The sequence below is a fragment of the Corella eumyota genome, chromosome 4, assembly GCF_963082875.1.
Source record: "Corella eumyota chromosome 4, kaCorEumy4.1, whole genome shotgun sequence".
NCBI classification, from domain to species: Eukaryota; Metazoa; Chordata; class Ascidiacea; order Phlebobranchia; family Corellidae; genus Corella; species Corella eumyota.
The window spans coordinates 17,248,851-17,263,310 of NC_137493.1; the positions used below are offsets into that span (position 1 = coordinate 17,248,851).

Here is a 14,460-nt window from a genome sequence, read left to right on the forward strand (position 1 = left end):
TAAGATATTGTCGTATTTCTGCACTATCAAGAATTGCAGGAGTCGCGCCTCTACCTTCGCATGCTAAGACCTGGTTATCATAATCGCCAGCGCCTGTTACAACAATATACTGAACCCCTTCAAAAACAAATTGGCCAAGTGCACTTTGACCTAAAGGCTAAAAACAACTAATTTTGATTCGTTTATTGATGTTTTTTGGTTAATATTAGACAATATATTGTAAAGTTGAAACCTTCTATTTTAAAACGAAATTCAAAGTTAAAAATTTAAATTGTTTGTAATAAAGTTTAGAAGACATTTTAATTTATGAACTACATTTTTTTAAGTTTGACTTGTCAGTATATAACAAATCTTCACTGGTTTAGTAAAGATATCATGATAAAACTAACTTACCTAAAAATAAACTCGCAACAATCACAACCCACAGATTTAAAACTTTCATCGTTCGACAAATATTCCTAAATTTTACTTTAACAAATCTTCTCACAACCAATCTCTTGTAGAAATAAAACTAAGATGTAATGATGAAATATTTTACAATATTTTGTACAGCGTGCGATGATTTCATATTTAACAAAAGAATGAGGTTTCCGTTCAGATGTTGACGATAGTTCTACCGAGGATTTTAGGAAACTATTTACATATAATTTTATTCTCTCTCTTTACGGCATCTCTTTACCGCAATAAGAGATGTTATTAAATGTAAATATTCCGTTGCTTTATTTTGTTAACGATTTAATATTATACCATTTTTCTCTTAACATTTTAATGTAATAACATTATGTTTTACGCATTTTTGTATCGCCAACTTTTTACAAGGTTAAAATTAAACCTTATATTGAGGTAATGGGTAATTATATGCTATGCTGTGTGGTTTTTAAGAATATCTTGTATGGTAAATAACAGAACAAGTGGCAGGCGGTAATCTTAGTTATTAAGGTAACCTACTGTTGCGTTTTATAATTGTTAAAATGTAGGTTTGAAGTTTTTATACTTTAAACTAATTTGGTGTTTTAAATTTGTTACTTGCTTAATGTTTTTATTTGTTAAATTTAAATATTAATAACTTTGAGTTTAATATACTTTCGATAAACAAAAATAGACAATATACCGTTTATTGTATCACGACAAAACAAACTTGATTTTTCGTGTGTTGCCACACTGTTTCCCCCCCTTTACCACAATTAACCATGTAAACGCTTAACATGTTGTTTTAGTACGACCGTTCGCACAGAACAGCGTACAAATGACTTTGATTCAAGTTTTTACATGGTACATCAGCCCAATTAGAATCCACATCATAAACAACTCAGTCTTCGTTGGGCAAATTATCAGGTTGACCATATCTCCAATGTGACCACGTCATAGGTTGCCCATCATCCCAAAGCTATGCTGTGTCATAGGTAATGTTGGTTAATCCGAAATAGGTATAAAAAGTTACAGGATTGTTTAGTAAGTTCATGTATATATACCTAAAAAAACCTTAGTAAATGGATAGTACAAATAGGATGAGTTCTAACGTTAGTCTTTAGCATAAAACGCTAACATGTTACATGTATAAGTTAACACAGACTTAAATGACCACTCTGCTTAAAAACTAGTTGTTAGATAAATTTAGCATGTCTTAACGATTCAGAAACTTTGTTTAAGAAACCTAAAATTACCAGTTATAATACGAGCTTTTTGGGCCGTGAACAGCAATTGAACCATCGATTGCTGCACAAACCAACTTAGCTTCAGCATATCTATACAAATTATAGCGAACTACGTACTGGTAACCGTTACCTGGTCTATATGCATCTGCCCATTTAACTATAATGTAAAATATTTAAATTTCAGTACTTATGTACAATGATGCTTGTTTAATAACTTATTTAGTTAAATATAATATGAAAACGCCTTACTTCTAGGACAGGAACATGTTTAAGCTGATGCAATCGGTAGAAAAAACAAACAAACCCACAATAAGACTGATTGATAAAATCATATTTCTTAATCGTTAATGGCTTAAACCTTAACAAAGCTATGTTTTTTTAATAAACATGTGGTATTATAGGTTGACAAATGGACACTAACAGGCAAGGTTGCCCTGGGAGAAAATTGTTTAAAAACAGCTGACAAACAACAATAAAAAGTATTTTAGGACGTTACGTTTGCTCTATTTTAACAAACAAATACTAAATTCTTAGGTGGTTTGCTTAAAACAAAAGAGCACAACATAACTCGTCTATTTCTCGCTAAACAAGCCTGGGCTCTTACGTTTGTCAATGCTATTTTTAATGCTACGTTTGTCAATGTCACGTTCGTTCTGGTAAAACACGTGATATTGATATTGAACAAAACTAAAAGACGTTGAAGTGAAAATTACTTGAAAACCTTATTGGAAAAAATTAAATGCCTGCTTAATTTTATTAAACGCCTGCTTTAATATTGATGTCTTGTATTAACGGCTATTATTTTGTTGAAGGCTATTTATGCCAATTAAGCGTTAATTTACTTGAACCAAATTTAGGATATTTTGTTTTCTGTAATAAACCATTAGCAGCATATTATTATTTAATATTAATGTAAAATCTTTTAGTTGTCCTGTCTAATGCAATGTTATGTAAGCAACGTTTTACTGAGGATAAATAGGGATAAACACACAATTCTAAAATATTTCTTAATCAAAAGAAAAGCTAGAATTTGTCGTAAATAATGACAAAAATATTTACATCTTTCGTATAAAAAATGGGCATTTTCTGAAGTGAAATGATCTTAAAAACATGACGACTTTTTTGTTATAGTTTAAGGCATTGGACTTATTAAATTAAGTTTCAAATGTTAGTTTAATCTTTATTGTAATGTGGTATGACCTTTATAACCAATTATAAGCCACTAGAAGCTAATGTGCGGTACTCGAAAACATAGTTTTTCCCAAAACAATTAATCCACAAATTCGATATTTCTAACCTTTAAATTGCTGTTTTCACCGTGCTAAAAAGTTGTTACAATAAAGTTTTAGGTTTTTTTTTAGATTATATTTCAAAAGTAAGTCTAAAGTTCCGTGATAGTTAACTCAACTTTAAAGAAAGGTTTTTAAACAGGACGACGGTACGTTTTTCTGTGAAGTTGATAAAACAAATTTATATTGTTTATTTATCGTGTTGTGTTTTATTTAAGTCACCCCATAGGTGGACGTTTTATTTAGCTGTGTGTGTTGTTGATAATAAAAGTCAATATTAATCAAACTATTATTCCCTTCAGTGTACTGGCTTTATTTAGTATTTTTAAGTTTTTCTATTTTGGCCTTTTTTTTACATCTTAACATTTTTATTAAATTAAGCAAAAATACCAATCACTGTTTAAATTTTTAAAAAATGATTAGAATTTTAAAAGTTCAGTTGTTTGCTAAAACTAAAACTTTTCTTTTATTGAACATACTTAAACTGATTCATAGCATCAACACAGTTTTACCCTTAAGTCAATTTATTAAGCACACCATTATCGCCATTGGATATTAAAAACCCATTACCATTATATCCAATCATAACATTGTTACGTGTTTTATAGCGTAGGCCTTTCGCACAAAACGCCCATTATAGCAGTATAGTGGTGGTCGCAAGTTGTGTCATGCCAAAGCCCATTTAATGAATAAACGACACAATCTTCATTGCCACTATTATTTCCGGGCTGTCCCGCATCCCAGTTTGACCATGTTAAACCTTCACCATCATTCCATATAAATAAACCCTCTGTTACCATGTCCTCCAATCCAAAATAGACATAAGAAAGTTCAAGGCTTTTCAATAGATTGTCGGTAATGAATCTTAAAATAAAATAATAATTTAACTGTACTCTTTTTTATTGGCAGGAACGGTCAAATAATTTTATTTTTAAGCAATTAAAGCTAAAAAAATTTAAATCAGAATTTTTTACGCACTTGCTGTAATATGGGTTTCTTGGGCCCACGACAGCTATTGTTCCACCAATTGATGCGCATTCCATTTTAGCGTCGGCGTAGCTGTACACATCAAATTGAATAGCATACTCATAACCGTTTCCTGGTCTATATGCGCCTGGCCAATCAACTGTAAAATAATGTGTTATTTTCTTTTTAAAATTATGTGTTATTATCTTTTTCTTATTGTTTTATTCTTTAACAAACAAACTACAACTTAAGCGTTTTTATATATTAATCTAAAATTTACCTTGACTACAATAACACATTTGACCCGAGACAAATGGGAGAAGAACAATTATACCAACAGCGAAACTTGCTAATGAAATCATATTTTAAAACTTTTGTTAACTTGAGTTCAAAAAATAATTTTAAGTACTTAAGATAGACGAACTAGCTTGGCAAAGCATCCTCTTTTATAGTATAATTCCGCGTGTTAAAACAATAAAATAACCCTAAAAACTAATAAGCTTTGTATTCCAAATTAAATGATAAACAAAACTTAGAATTATTTTGAAGGGTCACGTTCGTTGTAATTAAACATGTGGTAATCTTAAAGAAGGTAAATGTGTAACTTTGAAGCATACTGAACCTGAGAATAAGCAACATAAAAAACATATTGTAGTTTACTCAATAACATTACCTAAAATACAATAAAGTGTCATGTTTTTTTTAAAGATGTGACATGGTGTAGCCTTAAAGTAACTTGAACATGAGAATAAACAACAAAAAAACATCTGTATTTATACCAAGAGGTTTTTACCAAGAACATAAGCTTGGTGCTTGAATAAACTTAAAGATGTGACATGGTGTAGCCTTAAAGTAACTTGAACATGAGAATAAACAACAAAAAAACATCTGTATTTATACCAAGAGGTTTTTACCAAGAAACATAAGCTTGGTGCTTGAATAAACTTAAAGATGTGACATGGTGTAGCCTTAAAGTAACTTGAACATGAGAATAAACAACAAAAAAACATCTGTATTTATATCAAGAGGTTTTACCAAGAAACATAAGCTTGGTGCTTGAATAAACTTAAAGATGTGACATGGTGTAGCCTTAAAGTAACTTGAACATGAGAATAAACAACAAAAAAACATCTGTATTTATATCAAGAGGTTTTACCAAGAAACATAAGCTTGGTGCTTGAATAAACTTAAAGATGTGACATGGTGTAGCCTTAAAGTAACTTGAACATGAGAATAAACAACAAAAAAACATCTGTCTTTATACCAAGAGGTTTTACCAAGAAACATAAGCTTGGTGCTTGAATAAACTTAAAGATGTGACATGGTGTAGCCTTAAAGTAACTTGAACATGAGAATAAACAACAAAAAAACATCTGTCTTTATACCAAGAGGTTTTACCAAGAAACATAAGCTTGGTGCTTGAATAAACTTAAAGATGTGACATGGTGTAGCCTTAAAGTAACTTGAACATGAGAATAAACAACAAAAAAACATCTGTCTTTATACCAAGAGGTTTTTACCAAGAACATAAACTGATAAATACTACTAGGAACCACCTCAATAATACTAGGAACTGTTATTCATATTACAAAGGCAAATTGTGCAATTTTGTTTACCCGGAAAAAAACATCTGGAATTTTCTACGAAGAACTTACACTGATAAACAATACCAAGAAATAATGTAGTATTACTAAAAAAAAACGTTTATAACCTCTAATAGTAACTTTTAGTTTAAGTTTATTAAAGGTGTCCGGTGGAGTGGTATACAGTTCATAACAATAGGTTCAGAAGGTTTGAGTTAAAATTGCAACGATGATCGTGCAAGCACCAAGCTAAAGGCCGAACTATGTAAATTTGTTGCTTACCATACCAAGCCCGAAAACAAAGTATACAAAACCTTTTATTAACAAACTTTACCAAATAATAATTTATTAACAAACATTACCAAACAATTTGGAGAGTCACGTTTGTTTTAATTAAACATGTGATATTAAAAAAGGGTAAATTGTGTGGTTTTAATGCAACTTAAACCTGAGAAAAAACAGTTAAAAAACATCTGTGAGTTTATACCAAAAACATTACCTGAAAAACAATTACAATAATTACTTTAAAGTGTCACGTTCGTTCTGATAAAACACGTGATGTTTGGTGGTCTCGTTAAACAAACAAAACTAAAAGACGTTGAAGTGAAAATTACTTGAAAACCTTATTGGGAAAAAATTAAATGCCTGCTTAATTTTATTAAGCGCCTGCTTTAATATTGACGTCCTGTATCAACGGCTATTATTTTGTTAATTGCTATTTAGGTCAATTAACCGTTAATATATTTCAACCAAATTTCGGATATTTTGTTTACATTTTGTTTTCTTTGATAAACAATTACCAGTATACTTTTATTTCATATTAATGCAGAATCTTTTTTGCTGGCTTGTCTAATGCAATGTAATTTTAAATAATATAATGTTAAAAACTTGTTATTATTTAAAATTACGAAAAAATTATTTAAAAATGAAAATAACATTTATCGAGGATAAATTAAATAACACATCATTCTGGAAAAAAATTTTCGACCAATAGAAAGGCTAGAATTTATCGTAAATAATGACAATAATATTTACATCTTTTCAAGCTTACAGCAAATGAGAAATGGACGTTTTTTAAGGTTAAGTAACTTTTTAGTTAAAAGTTTAGGTTTTTAACTTATTAATGTAATTAAGAAATGTTAGTTTAAGCCTAATTGTAATGTAGTAAGGCTTACAATCAGTTATACAAGCCACTACAAGCAGCCTTTAGAAATGCTAATTTTTTCCTGACAATTTACCCGCAAATTTAATATTTTTAACGTTAAAATTGCTTTTTTTGCTATACTAATAGGTTGTTACAATACAATTTTATGTTCTTTATTAGGTTATGATGTTAGTAGCAGGCTAAGCCTACAACTGCAGATTGGTTAACTTTTATTAATGATAGGCTACCCGGACCGGACGACGGTAGGTTTTTTATTTTTTTACCGTAGGCTAAAGTAATTTTGGTCTTGTCGTTTTAATAAATAGCCTACTTTTTAGGCAGTTGACAACAGTTTTGTTAGTGCAGTGTTCCACATGTTATTTTTTTAAGAAGATCACAAAACTTTTGCGAAGGAACAAAACTGTGGGGTCGGTGAAGCAATGAGCAAATATATATATTTTTAATTGTTGTGTTTTACTATTTATTATACTAACGCCCATGGGTTTTTTGCCAATTCTTGAGTTTTGCGTTCAATCAAACTCATTGACCTTTAAAAATATATGCCTGGCCCAGTTTTAAGTTGACTTTGGCAGTTTGGGATATTTTTTCATATTTATTTATCCTTGGTAAGAGACGGTCGACTTTTTGGCCTAAACATAGAGTAACATTAGTTACCCTGACTCAGTCTCGAGTTTCCTTTGGCAGTTTTGGATATAATATTTACCTGGTTATTATAAGCTGCTGATTATGTATTGGCTTAGCATAGGAGCAGTGGGAATTAAACCACACCTTGCTTTGTAAAGCCAGGTGCACTTACTTATTGCACTTAACTTTAAGGTCACCTAAAGTTGTAGTGCCTAAACTGCTGATTGATTTTAACCCAACAGATTTTCGTTTAATTTATTATGCCTTACTTGAAGGTTTACAGCATAGAAGCAGTGGGAATCAAATCACAGATATCTTGTAAAGCCATATGTACTAACTAGTACACCTCGCTTTGGGCTCAGCTGGAATTGTTTTGCCTTACTAAAAAGAGCTACAGTATTGGATTATTGATTATCAAACCCAATCTTCACGTAGTTATTTTTTTCTGTTGCTGTATGTACTCTTAATGTAAAAAGGCTGAGTTTAAGGCCTAAACATTAAGTAACTTTTGTTTTTCCGACCCAATTACGAGTTGACTTTGGCAATTTGGGGAAATATTGATCCTATTTGGTTTTGATTCGGCAATAATTTGTACCGTTTATAAGATCTTAAGTAATTACAGCATGGAAAAAGTGAAAAACGAACCAAGGACCTTATGTTGTAAAGCTAAATGTTCTAACCAGTAGGCCAAGCTTTGGGACTAGTCGAAGTTTATAGCGCTGCGGCTGGGGACGAGTGTGAATCAAACCAAGGTTGAGTAGTTATTTTTATATGAATTTATTGTTGATGTGAAATAGCCAACTATACGGCCTAAGCATAGAGTAGTAATTGTAACCTACTCGAACCCACTCTTAAATTGACTATGGGAATTTGGGATGTTTTATTTGGCTCGGCTTAAGTTGAAACAGCAAGTAAAGCATTACCTAACAGCGTTATAGCCTTGGAGTAGTAGGATTCAAACTTAATACCTTATGTTATAAAAAAACGCTCAAACCAGAACACCACGCAGCGGGTTTGTACTTTATTTTGGACACTTATTAGACTGTGTCCCTTTTTGACACTGGAAATGCCGGGGTCCAACTACGAAGCTATAATAAAAAAATGGCCGTTATTTTCGTGGTAAATTTTATGTTCGCTTTTTGGTCTTTATTTCGGAACCTTTATGCTGAATTGTTATTACAGTAAATCGTTCGGTTTAAATTTGCTGACGTCACTAATGGAACAGCTACGTCATTGTTGGCGATCCTTCTTGGACCATGTGTAGAGCATAGGCGTGCCTCTATAAGTTAAGCCCTTTAAACAATTGCATTAAGATGCCGCTATTAAATTCTATTTAGGTCAGTAATTAGAAGGCATTATCATATATTTAATAATATTCATTTAGTTACCAAGCTTATTTTGAGGGTTGAATAAAATGACTTTTAAACAAACAGACGAAATGTCAGGTTGTACTTCTTTTTCTGTCTGTTTCAGTTATAAAAGATCTAATTTAGTCTCACACGTACTTTTTTTTAAGAATTATTTTTACTGTTTAAAATTGTGAAAAGGTGACAAAATGGGTAAATTGGCTGCCTTTTACATCACATTTAATGAAAACAAAGAGGTTTATGTTCCGGGTGAATTTGTATCTGGAACAGTTGTAATACAACTAAATGATTCAATGAAAATGAGAGGTAATAATTTTATAAGTGGCAATATTTTTATCTTTATTTTCTATGTGAAAGGTCGAATAAGTGACCTAAACGTGAAGTAACCACTGTAACCCCCACCCAGTCTCTAGTTGCGTGTGGCAGTTTGGGATATTATATATAATTGCCCAATAATTATGCTGTTGATTAAAATCTTGCTCAGCAGTTTACTTAAAGGCGCTACAACATGAAAGAAGTTTGGATTGAACCCACAGCCTCATGTGGTGTAGCAAGTATTCTTACCACTACACCAGTCTGCCGGTAAAATAAGTTGTTATTGACAGCACCGCATTAAAACACCTGCCCTTTTTTAGGTTGTTTGATAGTTTTGGATGTTATTGATAATAATGCCAAATAATTTAAAATAAAAAAGGCACCAACGGGAAATCTTTTTTTTTGTTCCTTGACGTGGAAAGGTTGACTTTACAACCTAAACATAGAGTAACATTAATTACCCAGTCTCATGTTGCCTATGGCGGCATTTATGAACTTGGCAGACTACGCTAATAGAGCTCCGAAATTTGTTTTATTGTAATAGTCAATATGGTGTAAAGACTTTGTTAAAATTAGGATTTGGAAATGTTCTAAGAAAATCTAAATAATTGTCATAAATCTTGCTGTTCAAAACCTAAAAATGATCATATTAAATGCTAACTGTTTTATTTTGATGTTTAGCTGTAAACTTGGAGTTTGTGGGGAAAGCTTATGTACATTGGACAGAATCTCATAGCACAGGATCAGGTGATAACAGAAGAACAGAAACAAGACATTATTCCGGAAGAGAAACTTATTTTAATCAAAAGGTTGCCATTTTTGGGCAAGGTGAGATTACAATGCATTTGGCATTATTTTACCACATTTGTGAGATTACAATGCATTTGGCATTATTTTATCACATTTGTTTTAGTTTAGGTTTTATACATATGATGTATGATTACCTTTTAAGGTGGGTTTAACTAATGACTACTTACCAATATTGCTGGATAGTGTTTAAAGGATGCTGTTTGTTGATGCAATTAATCATCGGAACCATACATGTTATTTCTAACACAAACTTTGTTCATAGGTTCTGCTGTAAACAGCACTGCCGATAAACTTCCAACTGGTCAGAGTATTTACCCATTCCAATTCCAACTTCCTGTCAGTTTGCCTTCGTCTTTTGAAAGTAAGTTTATGATGTTATTTAGCTGTCAAAAGTTGAAATTTTAGGTATTTCAGGAGTTAAATTACCGCTTTGGGGCTGTCTTAAGTTGTACAAGTTTAAGGTGTTATTGACCTCAAAATATAAAATAGAATTTATGTAGATCTAATTCTATAACTATAAAACATTTCCAATAACATAATCTGGGTATCAAAATACATTTAATCTTATAAAATTTAACTTTGGTTTAAAATTACTCAACATTTAGGCCACACTGGAAATGTTCGTTACTCAATAAAAGCCTCAATTGACAAACCTTGGAAATTCGACCACAACACGAAAAGAGTTTTTACTGTTTTGGACACTTATGATTTAAACTTGGACCCTAATGCAAGGGTGAGTTGGTTTTAATTTATTAAATGCTTATTTGGTTATAGGGTGTTTTTTTTGGTGAATTTGTTGTTATTTTAACTTGGTTTTAAGATTATTTAGTTCCAGTTATCTTACAATTACTTATACAATTGTTCTACTGAATAATTTAAAATAATTTACCTTCTCTTTGCGCTAGTGAAAATATAATTGGCACGAAAAACATTGCTTATTAATATTTGCATTAAACTTTTATGATTTAAAAAAAAGTTTTGTCGTTTGTTATATACACACAGATATTGTCACAAGTTTACTTTATGACTAATATAGAAAATATCTGACAGGATTTGGGTCATTGTTATTAAGATAATCATGTTATGACAAAAATTATGTTTCACTTTTAAAATGTTTTATTTTTTTCTCTTCAACGCAGTTATAATTTATTATCTTCATTCTTTATTGACAATTACAAACATCACCAGCAATAAAAATACAGTTTATAGGCCTGTTGGTACTGTAATAAAACAAGTTTAACAAAATTTATTTATCTTATATTTATAGTCATTGTTTGGTTGAAATTCCTTATGCCTAAGATTAATGATTTATTCTTTACTTTAGAACCAAGTTGGTGTAAACGACTCGAAGACTTTGTGTTGTTTATGTTGTGCAAGTGGTCCGATTGAGGCTCAACTTCATCTTAACCGACAAGGTTACGTGCCAGGAGAGTTTATTTTGGTGAATGCCAATGTAGAAAATGCAAGGTAACATATATATCTATTTAACTTTTTTTAGAAAATAATAAAAACATCCTGTTTTAAATAGTTGGGTCAGTTGCTATTTCTCCTTTGTACGTACTGTTTTCCTAGGTCTCAGTTGTACATTCTGGTACCCGCCTATTTTCACTTTTACAGTCTAGTCTTCACCAATTCTCTTTTGTACTTATACAGTAAAATACAGGGTAGTTATCAAGTTAATAATTAACAGACAATTTAATCTTGATCTGTAGTTTATGCCACAGTAATTAAAGTAATGTTTTCTATAACTATTTTACTTCAGTCTTATAACTTTCTGCTTTATTACCAATTTTAAATTAACTTTTAGTTCATCGAAACTCCCTTCTACCAATGCAACCTTGATCCAAACAGTCACCTACCAAGCCACCACCAAATCTCGGAGTCTTTCCAATAATGTTTCACAAATTGCTGGGCCTGGGTGTGAGGCTCATAAATCTGTTAACTGGCAGGGTGAGAGACTTCAGGTTTGTAACTTTGATTTTCTTTGGAATTGAGTAACAGATAAGGGGTAAATTTCTTTTGTTATTCCATTATTCTAAAAAAAGGCCTTTTTAAAGTAGAAAAATTCTTTTTTGTATATTACAAATTGGTAACAAGTTTTTTTTCTATTAATTCTGTACAACAGAATAAAAACCAAAACTCTTTGTTGTTTTTTTTAGATTCCACCGGTTCCACCTTCTTTTCTAAGGTTTTGCAACATTATCAACATTGCTTATACAGTGCAGGTAAATACAAGCTATTTTTTTTTGTATCTTTATCCTTGATGTGGGAAAGTCATATGCGCGACTTAAACATAGAGTAACATCAGTTACACCCAGTCTCGAGTTGCCTGTGTCAATTTGGGATATTATAGATTTCAATTGCCCGATAATTATGCTGCTGATTAATTGCTGGCTCAACAGGAGTTCATACTGTTTATAGCGCCTTACTCAAGGTCGCTACAGCATGAGATCAGTGGGGTTAACACCCACGACCCCATGTGTGGTGTAGCAAATGTTCTTACCGCTACACCACGCTGCCGGTTAAGTTTTATTAATAAAATTTTGCTTCTGGGCTCACATTTTTAGATGGGCAAACAATTTAGTTGGGATTTTTATTCTGGGTAAACCAATGACATGGCAGAGTAATAAAAGCACCAAACATTATTACATAAGGCCCTAAGTTTAAATCTTAGTTGTATTGTTTTAATACCAGCGACATGGTTAAAACAATCAGCATAACAGCTCAAGGTCTTTGGTTCAATTCCCACTGCTTCCAGGCTATTGCCTTTGGAGTCCATAAACGATGATTTTCCACCAATCGGCAGATTAGTTATCGGGGAATTATAATCAATGATATACAAACTGCTAGAGTAAATTTGAGACTGTTTTGGGTAACAAAAGTCACTCATGTTTAGGCTATAGAGTGAACCATTTCGTGCTCCAATAAAAAACACATAAAATACTCTAATGTTTGTAATTAAAGCATTTTTCTTCCAGTATTGTGTGGTGACTCCTGGTACAAGTATAAACATGAAGATCAGTGTACCAGTGATCATCGGTTCAATTCCACTTCAAGGAGCCTCACCCTTTTCCATGTTACCCCCTGCTGGGCCTCCTACTATGGGTGCTCCCCCTGCTGGACTCCCTTATCCAGAAGCTCCCCCAAGTATGCCCCAGCCTGATATCCCCCCTGAGGCTATGGGTATGACCCCCACCGCACCCCCAACAGCTGGAACAACAAATTTTAACGGTTTGTTTGTTAAATTAAAAAAATTTTAAAAAAGAATTTTTTTTGTTTGTTCTGATTTTCTGAAATTTCTGATTTATTTGTAAATTTTTAGTTTGTCATAATCTTATTTGTTGTTTTAAAACACAAATTAACAAAAGCCTATCTTTAAACAAAAAAACACAAATTAACAAAAGCCTATCTTTAAACAAAAAAACACAAATTAACAAAAGCCTATCTTTTTTTTTTTTTTTTTACACTGAAAATAACTTAAAATTTAATAAATAATGTAACCTCCATCTTTTTAGCCCCCCCTCCTTCTTACATGGCAGCAACAGGTGGAGAAGTTAGCGTACGGGAGGATGAAGACAATGAACACTTGATGGGGCAAACATCATTTGCGCCTCAGTACACATACTATGATTGGTCACAACCTGCGTTCACATATAACAAATAGAGGACAAATATTAAAACATTTACACATTTACTTATATTCACTTATATTTTTTACTAACTGATCTGTTATGTTAATAATTATGATAAATTAGTTGTTTACAATTAATTATAAATAACTCATTAGTAAAGTAGTAATTAATGAATATTATTCTATTGTGAGTTGAACTACACCATATATTTTTGTTTTCATCTCTTACTAACTAACTAACAAGAAAATTATGTTTTTCATCATATTTTTAAACTTTTTTTACTCATTTTATCATCCCTGAAGCTGTCTTTAATCAGGCTTTTAATTTTAAACCTATTAATTACCTAATCACAGTGTTTACTTTATTCTAGTGTCATATGTAAGGTCATTTTCCTACTGCTTCTTTTTTTTTTTTAATTTAGTAACTTGTACTAAAAATTGTAATTTTTTTTTTGAAAAGTTTTTTAAAGCTTTATACGCGTTTGTTTTTAATTAAGTTTCTTACAAGATGCGCTAAGGTTTCACACATTTTCATATATTATTAATTTTAAAGTTTCAGACATTGTGAAAATTAAGTTACTTTATATTTTATTCAGGAATTTTGATTTTTTTTAAAAAGTGTCTTAAATATTGTTGATATATTGCATGTAAGATATTTTAATAATCATTATTTTCAGATTTTTAAATAACAAATACTAATAATAGTATGTGTTCGTTATTATATGCTGGTTAACAATATTAATTTGTATTAAATGCAAAGGTGGGCACCAAATCGTTAATGCGTTAAACGTTAAATAACGAAGTTAATTTTTTTGTTAAAATTTAACTTTTAAGTTAATTTTAAAAATCGTTATCGGACCTGTTAACTTTCGTTAAATTGTGCTTCCGTTAAATTAAGCCCGTTAACTCAATATTTTACAAGTAAATCCATGGTAATATAAGGAATATATATGTTTAAAATCGCCGTTTTTCGGGTTTAATCGTCGCAATTTTTAAACGATGTAAGTAATTAATATCCGGCCACTGTTATTTGGGCATTAGGCCTATGCCAGTTT

The 14,460-nt window shown here is 31.2% G+C and overlaps 1 protein-coding gene across 1 annotated transcript; it reads left to right on the plus strand.

Moving 5' to 3' along the window:
* Positions 1–8,805: 8,805 nt before the first annotated feature.
* LOC145750210 (arrestin domain-containing protein 3-like) lies at positions 8,806–13,795 on the plus strand. The gene is made up of 9 exons (XM_082566190.1): positions 8,806–8,955; positions 9,646–9,792; positions 10,037–10,135; positions 10,380–10,507; positions 11,099–11,241; positions 11,582–11,738; positions 11,934–11,999; positions 12,753–13,005; positions 13,290–13,795. The coding sequence occupies exons 1-9, from the start codon at positions 8,838–8,840 to the stop codon at positions 13,436–13,438; spliced, it is 1,260 nt and encodes a 419-aa protein (XP_082422316.1). The 5' UTR covers positions 8,806–8,837; the 3' UTR covers positions 13,439–13,795.
* The last annotated feature ends 665 nt before the right edge of the window (positions 13,796–14,460 follow it).